Source organism: Capsicum annuum, chromosome 4 (assembly GCF_002878395.1).
Source record: "Capsicum annuum cultivar UCD-10X-F1 chromosome 4, UCD10Xv1.1, whole genome shotgun sequence".
In the NCBI taxonomy this organism is placed as follows: Eukaryota; Viridiplantae; Streptophyta; class Magnoliopsida; order Solanales; family Solanaceae; genus Capsicum; species Capsicum annuum.
The window spans coordinates 4,973,820-4,998,624 of NC_061114.1; the positions used below are offsets into that span (position 1 = coordinate 4,973,820).

The window sequence follows — 24,805 nt, forward strand, 5'->3', positions numbered from 1 at the left end:
ATAATATCCATATATTACAAAAATACACCATGCTATAGAACACAACTATACATTATGTCACATATAAGTAGAGTAAGGGAGAACATGTAGATACAAGATCATCAAATACAAGTAAAGGAAGATAAGACAAATACATATATGACAAGTCAAAATGGAAACATAACACAACATAAACATAATAAAGTAAGTACAATGTATATTATGATGATGATGATGATAATGATGCTCGAGGTCGGCGCATAATCTCCATGATCTCCGCATAATTCTGTATACACTTACAGAGCTAAAACTTTCTGACATAGGACCTGTGGGGGGTTCGTCAACCCATATACAATCCACATATCTCATATCTTCTTTCCGGCATATTCCGCAAAAGAAGTTCTATAAGGTGTTACAATATCTCCTCCCTGGCACATTCCTCGGGGAGGGTTTTAAAAAGGTACTGCTAGTATTACTCAGGTGTTGCCATAGTGAAATCAATGTTTCATGAATGAGTGTGATATGAGGGTATAATGCTCACAACCAATCACAAAGAGTATTTCCACAACCAATCACATGATATAATTCCATAATCAACCACAATGATACATTTTCACAATCATGTGAGTTAATATTCACTCATTATTTTCGTTTCATTCATGAATTTCCACATGTCTCATATATCAGCAAGTATGAATATATCACAATACACCAATGGTACCATATTAGGCATTTCAACAATGCAGTATAATTATTCACGTGTATTTAGGGCTATCAACATCATATAAGACTCCACACAGTCACATACATCACATAATATCTTAATTTTGACAGTTACATCACATATAGGCCCCCACACTATCACAACGCATAGATATTCATTTTTAATGATTAGTTCCCACCCTTAACATACATTTTGTACCATCATTTACTACCCAACCCAGTCTGAAAGAGTTAAACCATAACCTACCTCAAAAGTAGAAATCGATCCACTATACTTCGAACCCACAACCTTACTTTCTACGAAAGATCTCAAACTCCACTAAAAATATTAAATATGAAATCTACGCGTCAAAACAAAATCAATGACACTCATATTGGCTACTTTTGGTTCGAGGTCAAAACGCATCCCCGCAACGAGTTTTCAAAAGAGTAGGGTAAAATTGAAACTTTACTTTAAAAACGTGTTTCCAATATTTTTAGGAACCTATAGCTGAAAACACAAGTCAAATCGAGTTTAAAACAATGTTCAAATCAAAAAAAAATATTTTTGAGCTTTGTCGTGTAAAATCATTGAAATTTGGGTTAAAATCAGGAATTGGAGTTGTTTTAAAGGTTAAATTGATGAAAAACTAGTAATTATAAGATAAAAATATTATTCAAGTGAAAAGGAGTGAAATTGAGGTTTAAAATCAAGCCCTAATATTTGTGGAATTTTGAGAAATTAATCAAGAAATTACTAAGAAAAGAGTGAATTCTTACCTTATATCCGTAATAAAACCAAGAAATATATGTTAATCTAGCCTTTCAAGCACCCACAAACTTCACTTTTAAGCTCTCATACTATTTTAGGGTTTAACTCCCGAGAGGCAAGATGAAAAATAAGCAAAAATGGGCTCGAAACTGCTATTTATTATTGTAGCTTTTTCTACACAGATATAGCTAAAAAGCTTATTTTAAGTCAATTCGGACTTCGAAAGGGTGCCCAAAATTCATTTGGAGTTCGATATATTCAACCGAAATATTCAACCACACTAAATTCGACGTTCGGATGCGTAGATGAAGTCGAATTTTCAAATCGAGGATCGAAATGAGATTTAAAAGTCGTAAAAATCACACCAAATATGCTAACACCCTAAAATCAACATTTCAAATTTGTTTACAAAGTTAAATTTTCAATCTTAGGTCGTTTCGACTAAATGTGGGTCCCACAATCATATTTTTAATTTTTCAACTTTTCAATCAATAGGTCGAAACGAGCTCGGGTGCACCGGGACCCGAACTAAAGTCTACCTAGCCTAAAATCGATATTTTAAAGTTTTTGGCATAGTTCGTTCAGCCATCTGCCGCACGGATCAAAAGATATTCCCATAAGCCTAAAATAAGGCTCTCGGAGCCATCAAAAATCACAATATCGCATAAATGGTACCAAAATGTATCAAAAATTATGTCAATCACTTCTACACCCCAGAAATACCATAATGCAACTATGGAGAGGGATAAAATAGTCAAATCACACAAAATCAAAAAATTCACATATTTCATCAAATTTTTAGACCGTTACATTTCAAACAACAATGCAAAACATAATTCCAACAATTAGATCTTTCTATAATACTATATAATTTTTATTCTTAATTATTAGTATTTGTTAAAATATGTGTAATTAAAAATCATAAGGACCAATATTAACATTTAACATTTATAAATATTTGAGCTACTAATATCACAAAACATGACTTGTTTTAATAAAAAATAATAATAACAATATCACATCACATGTAACCCCACAATTACATTTGTCAAGTCAAACATTCCTTGACTACTTATATTTTCTAACAGAATATTTTGAAAATAATTAAAAAACTAATAATAAATAACAACATTTAATTTATGTCCTTAAATATTTTTATTCTTAATGAATATGTCATATCCTAATCATTCACTTAATATGGACTATAAAAGTCTATTTTTATTTTATTTTTTCATAACTTAATTCTAGGATAGAGGGATTAAAAATTAATTAATGCCCGATTTGGTGTTTTTCTTCAAAATTCCAAAAATGAGAAATACTATACCACTAAGCCCAAATTGAAAAATAAAATTTTTAATTTATTAACCTTTTCCTTTTTTTCTTTTGGTAAAATGCGCACTTGGCATTAGGAAATAAAATACAGATAAAATATTCAAAAATGTACAAATTAAATACTAATTGAACTTTTAATCCTTGAGTTATGTATATATTTCAATTCGATTCTTGTAAGTTTTTATTATACACCTTCAACTTTTAATTACTTTTGATCCAATTCAACACTTTTCACTTACTTTCTACTCCATTCATTTTAAAAAAGAATGACCTATTTTTCTTTTTAACTTATTTCAAAAAATGATCCTTTTTTTTAGCAATATTTTAATTTCAACTTTTCTATGTTTTAATTATTACTACTTATTAAAATGTGTTTAACTAGAAATCGTAAGGACTAATATTAATATTCCTAAATATTATTTGAGATACTCATATCACAAAACTTGACTTTGTAAGAAAAAAAAATATAATAATAATGCCACATCCCAAACTTTAAATCAGTCCAGTCAAAACACTCTATTCATAGACTGTAATTTTGTTTGTTTCCCCTATAATTTCCTATTTAAGCAGTTCTTCCCCTCACTTGTTCAAATTTCTTTTTCAAATTTCATAGAAGTATAAAAATTACTTTTTGTTGAAAATGGCGGATGTGGTGAAGTAGCTAGGAGTGAGGAAGACGTCGGGGGGAGATACAAGGTGGAGATATGGATAGGATACACTAAATACTTAGGTACATTTGACACAGCAATGGAGGCTGCATTGGCGTATGATGCGGCATCAATAAAGCTTCGCGGTGTCAAGGCCAAGACTAGGTTTCCTATTCCAAGCCTTCAAAGCAATGCTGGTGGTGGGAATGGAGATGGAGATGGTGTGTCGTTACCCATGAGTTTGAATCATCATCAACGAGATGTAGGCGCATTGCGATTGATTTGAATACCTCCGCCACCAGAAGACATGTGAAAAGTTGTTGGAGCTAAAGCAAAGATTTGCACGCATGTTTGTTTAAAATAGATATTGTAAGTGAAAATATTAATGCAAAACATATTAGTCTATGTTTTTATTTCTCCCTGACAAAAACATTAAGGACTTGTTTGGTCATGAAATGTATTCACTTTATTCTGAAATATATATTTACTTTATTTTTGTATTTTTGTTTGGCCATAAAAATATTAAATACAATTTAAAGTTGAAATAAAGTATTTTTCATTTATTAACTTTTCTTTTTTTTTAATTTTGTGGAATGTTCACATGACATTAGGAAATAAAATACAGACAAATATTCATGCAGATATTCAGATACGTGCAAATTAAATGCTTTTAATTGAACTTTCAGTCCTTTGGATATGTATAAATTTCAATTAGATTCGTGTGAAATTTTTAATACACACAATCTTTGATTACTCTAGATCTAATTCATCACTTTTCACTTACTTACTACTTACTACTTACTTATTACTTATTACTTCCGAACCTGATTATGCGATTATCACATAGATTCATCTTTATCGATTGAATTTTACATACATATCATACTAATCATGAGCTTTTATTATTCCTTTAGCATATTGTCGTAATGTTCTTAATATATTAGGTTTTGATCAAAAGATCTGATTTTGATCTCTTTATTGTTTTCTTTCACACTTTTTCCTCTTTTAAAACTTGTACTTTTAGTTCTTTAATATGTAAAATTTGTGATACTTGGATTACTTTTAGAATTACATTATCTTCAAATGTAATAGAACATACATCAATATTTAGATTAATTAACACATAATAAATTGTTAAATTTATGACCATTCACAAGAAAGGAATCCTATTAAGCTAGCTTTAACCTAAGTGGCTACTATTAATAACTAAAATGTATCAAACAGTTATAACAATAACCACAACATATTTAGTGTAATTTTAGAAGTAACTTTGTGAAGGTTAATGTATATCTACCTGTCTTATCTCTAGTATGGGAGATAATGAGGCAACTTTCGTTAGACCCTCGAGACCTCGATTGAAGTAAAAGTAGTTCAAACAAAGAAAATGATGAGAGATTAAAAGTCAAGACAAAATGCTAAAAAAAGCATGACAACGTATATAACTGATAATTGAAGTTTAAGAAACACTAAATAGTGATAATGGATTAATATGCCGTTTTAGAGTAATATTACAACTAGTAATACTAAAAGGAGACACAACTCTCAACGTGATAATTAATTTTTATCCTAGTTAGTGTCCTTCATAACCTCTTATTAAAGGTAGTGTCCTCTGTAAGTTGAAGTTGCGTCATATCCTGTCTAATCAATTTTGCCTTGTATTTCTTCGATCCACCTCTACCTTTCTTGTAACCATTCATAATCAACCTCACACCTCCTCACTAAAATATCTCCTTTTTCAATTTTTGAACCATCTTAGTTTCACTTATCAAGATCACTCCTACCTTGTTCCGCTTATCTCGGTTCTAATCTTATATCTCGTAGAATGCTCATACATCCATATTTATTTTTACAACTTTCAACTTTTGGATGTGGGAGTTCTTGACTGACCAATAATTTTCTTTGTACAATATAGCTCATCTAATCTGTGCTTTGTAGAACTACCTTTAATTTTTGGTAGCACCTGCCAATTACAAAATTCCATATGCCATCCTTAATTTCATACGCATTGTGCTAGTACAATATGTGTATCCTTATTAATTTTTCTATTACTTTGAAAAATAGATCTAAGATGCTTGAAACTTTATTCCTTCTGGATGACATGTATATATTAGTTTCACATCATCCTCATGTATTACTTCACTGAACTTTCCCTCCATGTAATTTGTCTTGATCCCGTTGAACATAAACTCTCTAGATTTTAGAATTTGTTCTCAAAACTTAATTGTGAGATTAACTCCACAGCGAGACTCGTCGATCAGAATTATGTCATTTACAAATAATATCTGTCATGACACCTCACCTTTTATTCACTGAATCAATTCATCTATCATAATTACAAAACTTGATTTGTTTTAAGAAAAAATATTATAACAATGTCACATCATATGTGGTCCACAATTACATCAGTCAAGTCAAACACTCTCTTGACTACATTATATTTTTTAAAAGAATATTTTGAGAATAATCAAAAAGTTAATAATAATAAACAAAAAAATTTAATTATGTCCTGAAATATTTTTATTCTTAATAAATATGTCATATTCTAACCATTTACTTAATATGACTATAAAAATCTATTTTTTCATAACTTAATTCTACAATAGAGGGATAAAAAATTAATTACTGCCTGATTTGATGTTTTTCCTCAAAATTCCAAACATGAGAAATTGTCTACCATTAAGCCCAAATTAAAAAATAACACTTTTCATTTATTGACCTTTTCATTTTTTTCTTTCGGTGTAATGCACACTTGGCATTCGGAAACAAAATACAGATAAATATTCAAAAAATGTACAAATTAAATACTAATTGAACTTTTAATACTTTAGTTATGCATATATTTCAATTTGATTCTTGTGAAATCTTATTATACACATCCAACTTTTAATTACTTTTGATCTAATTCAACACTTCTCAATTACTTTCTACTCCATTCATTTTAAAAAAGAATGACCTAATTTTCTTTTTAACTTATTTTAAAAAATAATTTTTTTTTTAGCAATATTTTCATTTCAACTTTTCTATGTTTTAATTATTACTACTTGTTAAAATGTGTTTAACTAGAAATCATTAGGACCAATATTAATATTCCTAAATATTATTTGAGATACTCATATCACAAAACTTGTCTTTTTAAGAAAAAAATATAATAATAATGCCACATCCTAAACTTTAAATCAGTCAAGTCAAAACACGCTATCCACTGACTGTAATCTTGTTTGTTTCCCCTACTATTTCCTATTTAAGCAGCTCTTTCCTAGTTTCTCTCCTCACTTGTTCAAATTTCTTTTTCAAATTTCATAGAAATATAAAAATTAATTTTTATTGAAAATGACGGATGAGGTGAAGTATCTAGGAGTGAGGAAAACTCCAGGGGGAGATACAAGGTCGAGATATGGATAGGATACACTAAATACTTAGGTATATTTGACACAGCAACGGAGGCTGCGTTGGCGTATGATGCGGCAGCAATAAAGCTTCATGGTGTCAAGGCCAAGACCAACTTTCCGATTCCATGCCTTCAAAGAAATGCTGGTGGTGGGAATAGAGATGGAGGTGGTGGTGTCATTGCCGATGATACTGAATCATCTTCACGGAGATCTAGGCGCATTGAGATTGATTTGAATCTACCTCCTCCACCAGAAGAAATGTAAAATGTTGTTGGAGTTGATGTTTTGAGATTTGCATGCATGTTTGTTTAATTTATAGTATTGTAGATGAGAATAATGCGAACACATATTAGTCTATGTTTTTATTTGCCAGAGATAAAAACTTTAAGGACTTGTTTGGCCATGAAATGTATTCATTTTATTTTGAAATATGTATTTACTTTATTTTGATATTTTTGTATGGCTATTAGAATATCAATATACAATTTAAAGTTGAATTTGGGAACTTGGAAAACATCTTCACTTTATTTGGTTTCAATTTTTTTTCCTTTTTTCCTTTTTGATAACTATGAAGTCCGGACTAGTTTGAGTGTACCTTGATTAATACCATGAGATACTTGTCACCTCTCACTAGCAATAAATATCGGATAACTCTGTCCACTAAGGCTAGAACAGATAAGAAGAAATCACCTGGTGTATGTCGTCTCTATTAAAAATTGAACCTGAGACCTCATGGTGCTCATCGCGGCCAACTTCTCTGATCCATGGGAACACTCTTGTTCATAGATCTTGAATTGGATTTGGTGTTACCCCTCAAAATGCCAAAAAATGAGAAATAATAAAACCCAAATTGAAATATAGCATTTCCCATTTATTATCTTTTTTTTTTTTGTGGAACGTAAACATGACATGAGGAAATAAAATATAGACAAATATTCATGCAGGTATTCGGATACGTACAAATTAAATACTTGCAATGGAACTTTTAATCCTTTGGATATGTATAAATTTCAATTAGATTTTTGTGATTTTATTAATACACACAATTTTTAATTACTCTAGATCTAATTCATCACTTTTCACTTACTTATTACTTATTACTCTTGAACCTGATTATGCGATCATCACATAAATTCATTTTCATCGATTGTATTTTTCAAACATATCATGTTAATCATGAGTGCTAAGATATCTCCTTTTTCTATTTTTGAACCATCTTAGTTTCGCTTATCATGATCACTCCTACCTTGTTCTGCTTATCTCACTTCTAATCTTATATCTCATAGTATGCTCACTCATCCATCTTTATTTTTGTAACTTTCAACTTTTGAATGTGAGAGTTCCTGGCCGACCAATAATTTACTTTTTACAATATAGCTAGTCTAATCTTTGCTTTGCCGAACTGCCTTTAAGTTTTGGTAGCACCTGCCAATTACAAAATTCCATATGCCATCCTTAATTTCATACACATTGCTAGTACAATATGTGTATCCTCATTCATTTTTTTATTACTTTGAAAAATAGATCTAAGATACTTGAAACTTTATTCCTTCTAGATGACATGTGTATATCAGCTTCACATCATCCTCATGTATTGCTTCATTGAACTTGCCCTCTAAGTAATTTGTCTTGATCCTGTTGAACATAAACTCTCTAGATTTCAGGATTTGTTGTCAAAACTTAATTGTGAGATTAACTTCGCAGCGAGACTCATCGATCAGAATTATATCATTTACAAATAACATTTGTCATGGCACCTCACCTTATATTCGTTGAATCAATTCACTATCACAATTCTCCCAGACAAGTAAAATGAACTTAAAACTAATCCTTCTTTCAGCCTCATCACAACTTAAATTTCTACAAATCTCTACCTACTGTCCTTAACCTAAATCATAAAGTACATGTCCTTATATTGCTCTAATTTCAAACAACAATGCAAAACATAATTCCAACAATTAGATCTTTATATAATACTATATAATTTTTATTCTTAATTATTAGATTTTTTAAAAATGTTTTTATTAGAATTCATAAGAACCAATATTAACATTTATAAATATTTGAGCTACTAATATCATAAAACACGGCTTGTTTAATTAAAAAAATTAATAACAATGCCACATCACATGTGGCTCCACAATTGTATCAGTCAAGTCAAACACTTCCTTGACTACTTAGATTTTCTAAAAGAAGATTTTGAAAATAATTAAAAAGATAATAGTAAATAACAACATTTAGTTTATGTCCTTAAATATTTTTATTCTTAATTAATATGCCATATTTTAACCATTCACTTAATATGGACTATAAAAATATTTTTTCATAACTTAATTCTAGGATAGAGGGATGAAAAAAATTAACTACTGCCCGATTTGGCGTTTTTCCTCAAAATTCCAAAAGTTAGAAATAATATATCATTAAGCCCAAATTGAAAAATAGCACTTTTCATTTATTAACCTTTTCTTTTTCTTCTTTTTGAGAGGTGGGTCCTAGAACATAGGGATACTGCAGATAGGGGTGTACATAAGTCGGGTTGGTTTGATTTTTTATTGAATAAAAACCAAATCAATTATGTGAATTTATTAAAACTATAAGCTAAATCAAAGTAACATAAAATTGATTTTTTCGGTTTAGATTTTTGTCGGTTCTTTCAATTTTTTTGAGTTTTTTTATTTTTTTTATAATCTTTATTTTTATAATTATATTGTGATTGAAGACTAGATCAAGTATGTTTTCACTCATGTGCTAATGAAAAACCTCAATTATGAAAAAATGAGAAGCAAAAAACTCTCTTGAAACTAAAAAGTAAGATGAAGAGTGAAAAGTTTAGGTTTTAAGTTTATATTGGATTTTGGATCATTTTATTAGCAATTAATGAACAAATATTACAACTTAATATATATATATATATATATATACACGCACACCTACTTTCTAAATATTAAAAATTAATAAAATTAATTGAAAAAGTAGATTATAATTAATATTTAGAAATTTCTACCTATTGTCCTTAACCTAAATCATAAAGTACATGTCCTTATATTGCTCTAATTTCAAACAACAATGCAAAACAAAATTCCAAACAGTTAGATCTTTTTATAATACTATATAATTATTATTCTTAATTATTAGATTTATTAAAATGTGTTTATTAGAATTCATAAGGACCAATATTAACATTTATAAATATTTGAGCTACTAATATATGTATATATATATATATATATATATATATTATATCGGTTTGATTTGAGTTCGGTTTGACTTTTTTTTTGTTAACACCAAACCAAACCAACAATGGTCGGGTTTTTTTTCGAACGCCAAACCAACTAAACCAAATCATAAGTCGGTTTTTTTCTCGATTTGGTTTGGTTCTTCGGTTTGGTTTGACTTGACGATTTGGTCTGTACACCCCGAACTACAGGGTAAGTCTATAGAGCTGGTAAAGGTTCTTAGAAAGAGGAGGGTTAGTATAGTGTGTGTCCAGAAAACTAAATGGGTAGGCACTAAGGCGAGAGATATGGATAGATATAAGTGGTGGTATTCGGGTAACGTGAGACATAAAAATGGGGTAGGTATCTTGTAGATGAAGAACTTCGGGAGCAGGTGGTAGAGGTTAAGAAAGTCAATGATAGGTTGATGTCTATTAAGTTGGTCATGGGAGGGCCTACGATGAATATCATTAGTGCATACGCTCTGCAAGTAAGTTTGGATGAGGAGGAGAAGAAGGGCTTTTGGGAGGTGCTTTATGAGGTGGTGAGAGGCGTTTCGAGCACTAAGAAGCTTTTTTTTTTAGGGGGGAGGGGTAGACTTCAATGGGTACATTGGGTCTTTGTCAAGAGATTATGATGATATGCATGGCAGGTTTGGTTTTGGGGAGAGGAATAAAGAAGGAAATTCTCTTTTAGATTTCTCTAGGGTGTTTGTGTTGTGGATAGTGAATTCAAGGTTTCCTAAGAAGGTGGATCACCTTATTACTTTTCATAGTGCAGTGACCAAGACTCCAATAGACTTTTTGCTCCTTAGGAAGGATAACAGAGCGCTATGTAAAGACTGTAAAGTCATACCTTGAGAGAATCTTTCAACTCAGCATAGGTTGTTGGTGATGGACTTAGTAATTAATAAGGGCAGAAAGAAGAGGGGGTTAGAGGCTCGACCCAGGATTAAATGGGGTATCTTGACTTTGGCTAGTCCTTTGGAGATGGGGAAGAAATTGAGGAGCAGGGGGCATGGGAGAGTAGAAGAGATATGGATAGTATGTAGAAGACAACTGCCAGTTGCATTTGGCAAACCACTAGAGAGGTGTTGGGTGTCTCAGAAGTCGTTCTGACAAGTATCGAGGGGACTGGTGGTGGAATGAAGAGGTTAAGAGAATGGTGGAGTCTATGAAGGTGGATTTTGCTTAGTTGGTTGACAGCAAGGATGATGAGGAGAGACAGACGAATAAGAAGAAGTATAAGGTTTCTAAGAAAGAGGCCAAGTTAGCGGTTACGTCAGCTAAGTCGGCAGCTTTTGAGAGCTTGTACGCGGCTTTAGAGAAGAAAGGTGGGGATAAAAGTTATATAGAATTGCCAAGGCCAGGGAGCGGAGGGCTCGTGACCTTGACCAAGTAAAGTGCATCAAGGGAGAGGATAGTACTGTGTCGGTTAAGGATGCCCTCATTAAGAAGAGGTGGCAGTCCTATTTTCATAAACTTTTGAATGACGAGGGGTACAAAGTCTTTGTGTTGGGAGACTTGGAGAAGTTCGAGGAGTGTCGCGACTATGGTTATTGTAGGCGTATGAAGATTGAGGAGTTCAAGGAAGCTATTCGCAGGATGCATCGGGGTAGGGTGATGGGCCCAGACGAGATACCGGTGCATTTTTGAAAGAGCACTGGCGGGGTAGGTTTAGAGTGGTTGACAAGGTTATTAAACATCATTTTTAGGGTGGTTAAGATGCCTGAAGCATAGAGGTGGAGTAAGAAGATTCCTTTGTATAAGAAATGAAGATTCCTTTGTATAAGAACAAGAGAGACATCCAGAATTGCAATAACTATAGAGGTATTAATTTATTGAGTCATACTACGAAGGTTTGGGAAAGGGTGGTTGAGTTGATGCTAAGACGGAGTTTGACTATCTTTTAGAATTAGTTCGGTTTCATACCAAGTCGCTCAAATACTGAGGCTATTCACCTTGTAAGGAGATAGTAGAGCAGTTTCGATAGAGGAAGAAGGACTTGCACATGGTGTTTATTGATCTTAAGAAGGCATATGACAGAGTTCCCAGAGAGATTCTGTAGAGGTGCTTGGAGGCTAGTGGGGTGCCTGTGGCATAAGCTAGGTCAATTTTGGACATGTATAATGGCGCGAAGACTCGGGTGGTGATGGTAGGTGGAGATTTGGAGCACTTTTCGGTTTTGATAGAGTTGCATCAGGGATCAACTCTTAGCCCTTTCTTATTTTCTTTGGTGATGGATGTTTTGATACAACATATTCAAGGGGAGGTGCCTTGGTGTATGTTATTTACGAATGATGAGGTACTGATTGACGAGACTCGAGAAGGAGTTAACGATAAGTTGGAGATTTGGAGACATACCCTTGAGTCTAAAGGATTTTGGTTAATTAGGACAAAGACGGAGTATTTGGAGTGTAAGTTTAATGAGGTGTCGCAGGAGGCTAACATGGTTGTGAAGCTGGACTCCCAGGCCATTCAGAAGAGGGAGAGTTTCAAGTATATAGGGTCTATGATTCAGGGCAATGGGGAGATTGACGAGGATGTCACGCATCGTACTGGGGTAGGGTGGTTAAAATAGAGGCTCGCTTCGGGAGTTTTTTGTGATAAGAAGGTGCCTCCAAAGCTTAAAGGAAAGTTCTACAGAGTGGTAGTCTGACCGGCTATATTGTATGGAGCTGAGTGTTGGCCAGTTAAGAACTCTCACATCTAAAAGTTGAAGGTGGTGGAGATGAGGATGTTGCGATGGATGTGTGGCCATACCAGGAGAGATAGGATAAAGAATGAGAGTATTCAGGAGAAATTGGGAGTGGCCTCGATAGAGGAAAAGATACAAAAAGTTAGGTTATGTTGGTTCAGGCATGTGATGAGGAGAGGCTCTGATTCTCCAGTGCGAAGGTGTGAGACACTAGCTATAGATGGTTTTACGCGGGGTAGAGGTCGGCCGAAGAAATATTAAAAGAAAGTGATTAGGCATGATATGGAGCAGTTACATCTTACGGAAGTCATGACCCTTGATAGAAAGGTGTGGAGAACGTAGATTAGGGTATAGGGTTAGGGGTGAGAATGCGTCGGTTAAAATAGGATAGCGTTCATTATTTTTGTCTGAAGTTTCTTGTTTGTGGTGTTGAGTGTTGCCTATAGTTTCGGATATAAAGTTTTTAGTTTTATCTTGTGGTTGTATTATTATCTTATGGTTAGTGACGTTAGTTTATTTTGAATATTGTACTAGTTTATATGCATTTCTGTTTTGTATTTGTAATATGCTATCGGTCCTAAGTCAGGGATCTATCAGAAACAGTCTCTCTACTTCATATGAGGTAGTGGTATGGTCTGCATACACTCTACCCTCCCCAGACCCCACTATGTGAAAATACAGTGGATATGTTGTTGTTGTGAAATGCACACTTGGCATAGGAAATAAAATACAATAAATATTCAAAAATGTACAAATGAAATGCTAATTGAACTTTTAATCCTTTAGTTATGTATATATTTCAATTGATTCTTGTGAAATCTTATTATACATATCCAAATTTTAATTACTTTTGATCTAATTCAACACTTCTTACTACTTTCTACTCCATTCGTTTTAAAAGGGAATGACCTGCTTTTCTTTTTAATTTATTTCAAAAAATGTTCCTTTTTTTTGGAAATATTTTCAACTTTTCTATGTTTTAATTATTACTACTTGCTAAAATGTGTTTAACTAGAAATCATTAGGACCAATATTAATATTCCTAAATATTATTTGAGATACTCATATCACAAAACTTGACTTTTTAAGAAAAAAAATATAATAATAATGTCACATCCCAAACTTTAAATCAGTCAAGTCAAAACACTTTATCCATAGACTGTAATTTTGTTTGTCTCCCTTATTATTTCCTATTTAAGCATCTATTCCCCTAGTTTCTCTCCTCACTTGTTCAAATTTCTTTTTCAAATTTCATAGAAATATAAAATTAGTTTTTATTGAAACTGGCGGATGAGGTGAAGTACCTAGGAGTGAGGAAGACGCTAGGGGGAAGATATATGGATAGGATACAATAAATACTTAGATATATTTGACATAGTAATGGAGGCTGCATTGGCACATGATGTGGCATCAATAAAGCTTCGCAGTGTCAAGGCCAAGACCAACTTTTCGATTCCAAGCCTTCAAAGCAATGCTGATGGTGGGAATAGAGATGGAGGTGGTGGTGTCGTTGTCGATGAGTCTGAATCATCTTCACCGAAATTTAGGCACATTGAGATTAATTTGAATCTACCTCCGCCACCAAAAGACATGTGAAAAGTTGTTGGAGTTGATGATCAGATATTTGCATGCATGTTTGTTTAATTAATAGTATTGTAGATGAGAATAATGCAAATACATATTTATCTATGTTTTTAAGGAACAAAAACATTAAGGATTTGTTTGGCCATGAAATGTATTCATTTTATTATGGAATATGCATTTACTTTATTTCGAAATTTTTGTTTGACCATAAAAATATCAAATATAATTTAAAGTTGGATTTGGAATTTGGAAAACACCTTCACTTTATTTGGTTTCAATTTTTTTTTTTTATAACCGTGTTGTCCGGACTAGCTTGAGTGCACCTCGACTAATTCCACGAATATTTGTCACCTTCCACTAGTAATGTAACAGGTATCAGTTAACTCTATCCACCAAGACTAAAACAAATGGGAAGAATCACTTTGTGCTCTCCCACTAGCAACAGGTACTAGGTAACTCTATCCACCAAGAGTAGAGCAGATGGGAAGAAATCACTTCATGATGCTTAACCCGGCCAACTTCATCGAACCACTAACCCAAAACCCTAATTCAATTGTTTTTCACCGTTATTTTTTTTTTCAAAAAGAATCTAATAACTTATATTTTCAATAAATAATCCCATTTAGATTATATTCTATTTTCAAATCATATGTTATACTGTTTTTTTTTTTAAAAAATACATTTATAAATTCTAAATATTAACTCTTACTACTATGTATCTAAGGGATATATGAACGTGCTATGCGAAGCACCAAGATTGCCAACTATTGCACTCATTTGGAATAGCATCAGTTTATCCTGTGGAGGTTAAATATTATTATGAATATATATTTAATTTTATATATTTTATGTCAAATTTCTAGCTTCGCCACTGGCCGGTGAAATAGGGTATCTCCTTTGACAATTTTGTATATATGAGGATGCTGAAAACTTATTTTGTACATGTATATGGACAAGGATGCTAACCATCTTGTTTTCATTTTTATTATGTCTTTTTATACTGTTTTTGTCCTGAGCCGATGGTATATCGGAAACAGACTCGTTCTCAACTTTATTTTGAGGTAGTAGCGTGGACTGCGTACACTTTTACTCTCCTCAAACTTCACTTTGTGAGAATATACTGAATACGTTGTTATTGTTGTTGTATCAGGAGGCAGTACCTGCAATTTATGGAAAAGTCATTTACTCGCTCTGTTTTAAAAAGAATAATCTGTTTTGACTAGACACGAGGTTTAAGAAAATAAAATAGACTTTTGAATCTTGTGATCGGAAATAAAAATTATATCAAATATACAAAAATGTCTTTTACACTTGTGTTCTTAAACACACCACGTGAAACTTTGAAATTAAAATATTGCTTAAATTGAAGAAAACGATCATTCTTTTGTAGACCAACTAAAAAGGAATGTATGTAATTCTTTTGAACAAGAAAGTCTTTAAAGGATGCCATATTCATTATTCTGAGATTAGTTCTTGAGAGATAAGTTATTCCATCATGTATAAGGGATAACTTATTTCATCACAATGATATAAAAATTGGGATGAATATAATCACGGCCCTACCTAATAACTCCAAACAAATGCAAAATAAAATAATATTGCATTTTATCTTAAAATTATTATACTTTATACCTCACACCAAATTACTCCTGGACTATACATGAAATATAGAAAAGTTACGCAAAGTTAGTGGAGGAATGCGTAATAAGCCGATCATCATGTGGTCTGAAACATGTCGTTTGGTGTGAGGTATACAACAACAATATATCCAGTGCATTCCCACATTGTGGGTTCTGGGAGGGTAAAGTGTACATAGTCCATACCATTACCTTCGAAGAAGTAGAGAAGCTGTTTCAAATAGACCCCCGGCTCAACACAAAAAGACAGTAAACAATGTCGTAATAAAACAAAAAACAAGATCAAATAACAAAAATAAGGCACCCGCAGGATAGTACTATACCCTATCTAACCGAATGCACACATCTCAGTACCCAAACCCTCAGACAAGAAACTCCAACCTACGAGCATAGCCTACGACTATTAGCATGGCTACACCAAAGCAATCCTATCTACTAGCTACGCTTCACTCCCACAAACTAACCCTCTAACCTGATTCGTGTCATCTATACGTTCTTATCTAAGGTCATCATGTCCTCAGTAAGTTGTAACTGCTCCATGTCATGTCAATCACCTCCCTTTAGTATCTCTTCGGCCTATTTCTACCCCGCACGAAACCATCCATAGTCAACCTCTCACACCTACGAACTGAGGCATCTGTGCCCCTCCTCATCACATGCCCAAACCATATCAACCTCACTTTCCGCATCTTATCTTCCATCGAAGTCACTCCTTCCTTCTCCCAAATTTTCTTATTCCTGACCTCATCTCCCCTAATAAGTCTGCACATTCAACGCAACATCCTCATCTCCGCCACCTTCAATTTTTGGATATGAGAATTTTTGATTGGCCAACACTCCGCTCCATACAGCATGGCCGGACGAACTGCCGACATTCTCATCTCAGTTTGGTATGAGGTATAAGGTACAATAATCTTGAAATAAAATGCATGACTATTTTATGATCTATCATGTGTTTGGTTGGAGTATTCCACCGTTTATACCATAATGATGAAATAAGTTGAAATAATTTATCCCGTAATAGCTAATTGTGGAATAATTTGACATTAATTATTATTGCAGCAAAAAAAACAAATCGGCAAGCTGAGAAAGTCTCGTCAGATTCAAGTAAAAAATTTAAATTACATTGTTTATTAGTATTACAAAACCATTTAATCGAACAAAGAGAAATAAATTTTCATACAAGGAATAAAAATTACACTAGAAATATATCGAGTTATCTTAGTAGCAATAATTTGGGTCATTTTACTAGTCTTAATTAAAAGTTGAATGGATATTTATATTTATTTAAGTGATATAAGAATCAAAATTTTGATTAGTACTTTCCATATTCTTAATTGGATATTAAAATAATGCAATATAGTGGAAAAAAAAAATAAAACATGAAACATGTTTAATAAACTACTATTGGAACCCCACATTTGGTTATGAAAATGACAGCTCTTTTGTTACTCTTTCAGTCACTATATGTGTAATCTTTAAATCATCAATCAACTAAACACTATTAATGTTTTTTGCAACATGAATAGATTGAAGTAATTTCAAAGGGAAGGGTGATTTAATGCACATATTTCAACAACAAATTATGTAATATATAAAAAATAAATATTGAGTAGTTATTATGAGGAAAAAAATTGTATCTTTGTTACTAAATCTTTTACTTCATCGTTATATAAAGGAAAAAATTTTATAGGACTTGGATACCTCATTCTCTTTTTCTTTTTTCTTCGGTCAATTCTTCCTATAATCTGTTTAGATCACAAATTTTAATTATTTTGTAAAATTCTGATAATGTATCTTCCTTGATTGTATCGGAGAGCTAATTATGTATCTCGATAAATTTAAAATTAAAAATATATATATCGAGAGTTAATTATGTATTTTACAAAAAAAAAAAAAGAATAGTTAATTATATATCTCGATACATTTAAAATTGAAATTTTCAATAATTATGTAAAATATAAAAAATTTATGTAATTAAACTCTAAACTGTCGAGATGCTTGTCCATAAAATAATATTCTCTTCATCTTATTTTATGTGTCTTCGTTTTCTTTCTGAGCCGTATAAAAAAGAATGTCACATTTCTTTATATAACAACTATTTAATGATATCATCCTTATTTATTCATATTGGATCTCACTTAATAAGAAAAAATAATTAAAAAAATAATCATTAAAATGACTTTAAGAGAGCCAATATTGCAAACTTTAGAAAGTTATTACTCCCTCCGTCTCATTTTATGTATCGTCATTTTTTTTTATCTGTTCCAAAAGAAATGTCATCTTTCCTTATTTGGTAACTATTTCATGATATCATCCCCATTTATTTTTAGTGGGTCCCACTTTATAAGAAAAAACAATTAAAAAGTAAACTTTAAGATGAACAATTTTGTAAACTTTATAAAGTTATTATTTATTTCTTAAACTCCGTACCGATTAAATGATGATACATAAAATAAGATGGAAGAAATATAATTTATTTTTGAAAAAATACCCTGTTTTTATCTTGAATTATACACGAAATTGCTGAAACACACCCGAATTTTAGGAGGGTCCTATTACCCCTGGACTAATTAAAATCGTATTTTTGACAACCTTAGTGACTACGTGGCACAAACGTGTGCCTACGTGATACACTCATCGATGTGCCACTAAGGTTGCCTAAAAATACGGTTTTAATTAGTTCAGGGTTAATAGGACCCTCCAAAAGTTTGAATATGTCTCAACAATTTTGTGTATAGTTAACGATGAAAATAAAGTATTTTTCTTTTATTTTTTAAATTTCATATTCAACTAAAAACAGCACATGAAATGAAACCGACGGAGTAGTAGGAGATAAAAGGAGTTTTGATGATCTAATCATTTAAAGTGTACTTAATATCCTTCAACCGTCTCCAATGTTTGGTGATTGGTAAGAGAGTACATAGTAGTTTGCAACTTCCATAAATATCAAATATATTTATATGCAAACACGTATACATACACGTGTCTGATTCTAATTGGCTCGCCGAATGGACTACCACCATACACTACCTTGCGTAAGGAAAAAAAATAAAAAAAGATGTCAAAAAGTGACCTACCACTAATCTCACTACGTAAAATGTTAGATTTTTGGTTCAAAAATATCCTTTCATTAAATATTTGGCTTAAAAATATTCCTCCCTTTAATGGAATTCAAAAAAAAATTAAAAATATCTCTAAACTATCTGAAATGGGTCAAAAATACCCCTTTCTTAAAAAAATTAAATTATTTCGATTATTTCGTTAATTTATATAAAGTTCATCATTTAATTTATATTTCATCAATTTCTTTAAGTGAAAAATTTATATTTTGTTAATTTCATCAAAGATTAAAAAGATGTAAAGTGAAAATACCTTTTTAGAATAAATGTATGTTTATTTTCCAAATCAAATTCAATCAATTTATATTATAATTCAAATACTTTTTTTTATTAACTTATTTTTAAAATTAAAAAAATACTTTTATGTAAAAAAATTAAAGTATTAGGGTTAAAAATTTAAAGTTAGGGTTTAATTCAATCAAAATAATTTAATTTCGTTAAGGGGAGGGGTATTTTTGAGCCAAATATTTAACAGAGAGTTATTTAACGAAATTAAATTATTTTGATTATTTCATCAATTTATATAAAGTTCATCGTTTAATTTATATTTAGTTAATTTCTTTAAGTGAAAATTTATATTTCGTTAATTTCATCAAAGATTAAAAAGATGTAAAGTGAAAATACCTTTTTAGAATAAATGTATGTTTATTTTTCAAATCAAATTCAACCAATTTATATTATAATTCAAATACTTTTTTTCATTATCTTATTTTAAAATTAAAAAAATACTTTTATGTAAAAAAATTAAAGTATTAGGATTAAAAAGTTAAAGTTAAGGTTTAATTCAATCGAAATAATTTAACTTCGTTAAGGGGAGGGGTATGTTTGAGCCAAATATTTAACAGAGGGGTATTTAACAAAATTAAATTATTTCAATTATTTCGTTAATTTATATAAAGTTCATCGTTTAATTTTTATTTCGTTAATTTCTTTAAGTGAAAATTTATATTTCGTTAATTTATATTTCGTTAATTTCTTTAAAGATTAAAAAGATGTAAAGACCGTTTATTTTTCAAATCAAATTCAGCCAATTTATATTATAATTCAAATACTTTTTTTCATTATCTTATTTTTAAAATTAGAAAAATACTTTTATGTTAAAAAAAAATAAAGTATTAGGGTTAAAAAGTTAAAGTTAGTTTAATTCAGTCGAAATAATTTAATTTCGTTAAGGGGAGGGGTATTTTTGAACCAAATATTTAACAGAGGAGTATTTTTGACCCATTTCAGATAGCTCAGGGGTATTTTTGATCCTTTTCCGAATTTCGTTAGAGGGAGGGGTATTTTTGAGCCAAATATTTAATGGAGGGGTATTTTTGAGCCAAAAATCTAACGAGGGACATTTTTAAGCTATTTTAGATAGTTCAGGAGTATTTTTGAACTTTTTCCAAAAATTAAAAAGATAGTCTGGTTCACTAAAATTTCTATTACGTATGGGATTTGAAAAATACTTTTGTTATTAGTTGCGGTGTCAGTCTTTGAAATAGGCAGTGGTAGAGCCACCTTTACTTTAGGGGTTCATTCGACCCTTCTTTGATGAAAAATATACTATTTTTATATTATTTTTACATAATTAAAAATATTTTTAGGCATATATAGTAGATGTTGAACCCTATTCGACTAGCTCGTATATATACTTTTGAACCTCCTCAATGAAAATTATGGCTCCGCACTAAAAGTAGGGGTTCATCGAACCCCCTTCGATGGAAAATTATACTATTTATACATCACTAAAGTTATATTTTATGTTTATATAATAGATGTCAAATCCTCTTTGATTAGTGTTTTCAAATTTTGAACTCTTTCGTGAATATTTTGGCTTCACCTCTGACTATAAAGATGTATTGTATGCAGTTTTACCTTACATTTCTATCAGAAACTATTTTTAAAGCTTAAATTCACGACCTCTTAATCACATGACAATAATTTTATCCGTTACTCCATAGCTCTACTTCGGTCCTCTTTTAACTTCCACCATTAGAAATAATGAGAACTTCATTTCATGAAAAGCATCAAGGGGTGAAGTAGTTTACATGTAATCACGATCCAGCGAGATTACAGATTTAAGTCAAAAAAACTATTTTTTATAGAAAAGATAAGATATAATTAAGACAAAAATATAATTATGTACAATAGATTTTTATAATTTAACTTTTTTTAATAAGAATTTAAGGAAACGTTTGATAGAGTGTATGAGAATAGTACAAATATGATGTATTAGTAATGCAACTAATAATTATGTTTGCATTAGATATAAAGAGATTATTTTTTATATAGTGTTTGATTTGGTACATTAAAAATAACTTTCATTGTATATTTTTAAATTAAAAAAATTATTTACAAACATACCCTCCATAAATCTAATGAAAATGATGAGAAAAAAGTTTTGCGGGGCTATTATTCCTTTACCAATACTAATGTATGCATTAATGTCCAGTGCATTGCTAATATCAAAATTTTTTTGTGTATTAATTATGCATAGTATAATACACAGACTGTATAATAATATTTGCATTAATCATATATAAATTAAAAAAATATATTAATTATAATATTAATAATATATAAAATTAATTTATATTTTTTTTAACTCATTATACCAAGCGATTCTGTGTATCGAGTTGTCTTAATAGATTAAGAATACTGCCAGAAGTGCTATGATGAGATACATCAACTAGTAACTTTCTAAATTCTAACTTCCAGCAGTAGAGAGTATTTGGTATGGGATTATGAGATCATGAGTTTAAATTATTAAAAAAAAATTATGGAAATTGTAGGATACGATTACGTAGGATTGATGATTTTATGATTGGGTCCTTCTTCGAATTTTCCATGGCAATAATTTTAAGATGGAGAATGTTTTAATATTTTATATTTTTAGATTATATATATTGAATATATTATTATTTTTAGTGATTCAATAATTATATGAAATAATAGCATAAATATACATCTTAATTTATCATATTTATACAAATTTTTACTTTTATAAAATAATTATCAAAATTTTAATTAAGTATGTATCTTCGTTGGATGTATCGAAAGCTAATTATGCATCTCGACAGACTCAAAATAAAAAATATATATATAAGGAGCTAATATATGAATATTTATAAAAGAAAAAATGAGTATTTATTGGATGTATAGGGAGCTAACTATGTATCTCGACAGACCTAAAATTAAAAAAATGTATCGAAAGTCAATTATGTATTTTTACAAAAAAAATATTTCTTTGTTGAATGTATCGGGAGCTAATTATGTATCTCGACAAACCCGAAATAAAAAAAATAATCGAAAATTAATTATGTATCTTTACAAAGAAAAAATGTGTCGTTGTTGAGTGTATCGAAAGCTAATTATGTATCTCTACAGATCCAAAATCAAAGAAACGTGCCGAAAGTCGATTATGTATTTAAAAAAAAAAAAGATATATCTTTAGCTTTGTTGCATGCATGTGTCGGGAGCTAATTATGTATCTCGACAGACCCAAAAATTAAAATTTTCAGTAATTAAACTCTAAACTATCGAAATTTATGTTACTTTGAATGCATTTATATATTACAAGATCGAAGTCGTTACAATACAATTTATATATGTGATGTAATTTATTATCGCGTAATGTAAAAGATAATTATTATTTACTACAAGCTCAAATAAATATATTTATCTCACATAATTTAATTCTATGAAGGGCAAAAAGTTAGGTTGTTGCTTATTAACTTGGTATTTTATAAATGTACGTACTTAAATCAAATTTATACAATGAATCACACGAAATATGTAATCTATTATCGACTTGTCACGTAACATAAACGATAATTATTATTTTGTATGGGTTTAAATAAATATATTTTTTTCATCACATAATTTTAAAATTTATACGACGAATTGCACGTGACATATAATTTATTATCGATTTACCACGTAAGGTAAACAAAACAAATTATTCACACGTTATATGTAATTTATTGTCAGATTGTCGTGCAATGTAAACGACAAGTATTCACGTGTGATGTATATTCTATTATCAGTTTGTCGTGTAACGTATACGACAATTATTCGCTGGTGATATGTATTCTGTTATCAGCTTGCCGTGTAACATAAACGACAATTATTCGCTGGTGATATGTAATCTATTTTCAGTTTCTCATAATGTAAATGACAATTATTATAATTAGTATGAGCTCAAAGAAATATATTCTTTTTTTCGTCACTTAATTCTATGATAGTAAAAAAAGATAATTTTCACACCCTGCACTAGTACATCTTGACATCTCCTTCACATGCTTGAACCATCTCAGCTTTACTTTCCGCGTTTCATATATTATCCATCGAGGACACTTACCTCCTACCTTGTTCCGTAGATCTTCAGTTCTAATATCACAAATTTTCTTTGTTGCGTTAGAATCAAACAACAATAAAAAAACATAGTTTCAACAATTAAACCTTTTTCTTAATATACATTCTTTATTCCTCATTGCTATTTTTGGGAGGGGTGTACATATCAATTAATTGAAAGATAAAAAAAAATAAATCTAATTAATATCAGAAAGGACCAAATTTAATATTCATCCATATTCAAGACACTAATATCACAAATTTTCTTTGTTTAAGAAATAAACTACCACGTCATATGTGGTCTCCACAATTACATCAGTCAAGTCAAAACACTTCAAATATATAAATTTTATTTTAAAAAAAAAAAACTTAAAGATTTGTGCCTAAATTTTTGGTCAAATTTAAATTATTTGACTCTTAAAAATTAAGAAGTAATACATAAATTAAAACAGAGAGAGTAAATGAAAGTTAATATTTACTTAACTAAAAGTCAGAAGAACCAATATTAACATTTAAAAAACTAATATCGCAAATTTTCTTTGTTTAAAAAATAATTGCCATGTCATATGTAATCCCTATAATTACATCAGTCAAGTCAAACCTTTCATCCACTGATTATGTTTTTGTCTTTTTCTCCTACCTATTCCTATTTAAGCAGCCCTTACCTCCTACACTTCCTCTCATCCTTATGAAATCTTCAAATTACTTTATGTCATACTAGAAAAAAAAAAAAACGTTTCGATCACCACAAAAAAAATAAAATAATGGCACGTCCGCGAAGACGTCCGGTGGTGACGGCGACGGCGGCAGAAAAGGAGGTGCATTACCGTGGAGTAAGGAAGAGGCCATGGGGGAGATACGCAGCGGAGATAAGAGATCCACATAGAAAATGCCGTGTATGATTAGGTACATTTGACACGGAAGTAGAGGCAGCGATGGCGTATGATGCAGCGGCCATAGAGTTTCGAGGTGTTAAGGCAAAGACAAACTTCCCAATTCCAGTTGATGTGACTAGAAGTCCCAGTGAGGTGAGTACTGTTGAATCATCCACTGCGATGACCAAGGTGAAGAAGGTGGAGGTTCCTGAGCAACTGGTGATTGTTGAATCATCATATCCCCCATTGGATCTAACCCTTGGCAGGTCCTCGTACTATTTAGGAAGTAAGTTCTTTTCCTCTCAGACTCAGAATCATTTGGATGCTCGTGGTAATGGAGGTGGTCTTGATCGTGGTGAAATATTTCATACTAACGGATTTCGATCTATAATCATGGGTTCTGATGAAGGAGATCTCAGCGAGTCAGATTCATCATCAGTGGTCGATTTTATGGGTAACAATACCAACGACATTCAGATCGACCTCAACTTTCCATCGGTGGCGAAGAAAATGTGA

At 30.9% G+C, this 24,805-nt stretch overlaps 1 protein-coding gene across 1 annotated transcript; it reads left to right on the forward strand.

Moving 5' to 3' along the window:
• The first annotated feature begins 24,349 nt into the window (after positions 1-24,349).
• On the forward strand, positions 24,350-24,805 carry LOC107869868 (ethylene-responsive transcription factor 4). Its single transcript, XM_016716273.2, has one exon. The coding sequence runs from the start codon at positions 24,350-24,352 to the stop codon at positions 24,803-24,805; it is 456 nt and encodes a 151-aa protein (XP_016571759.1).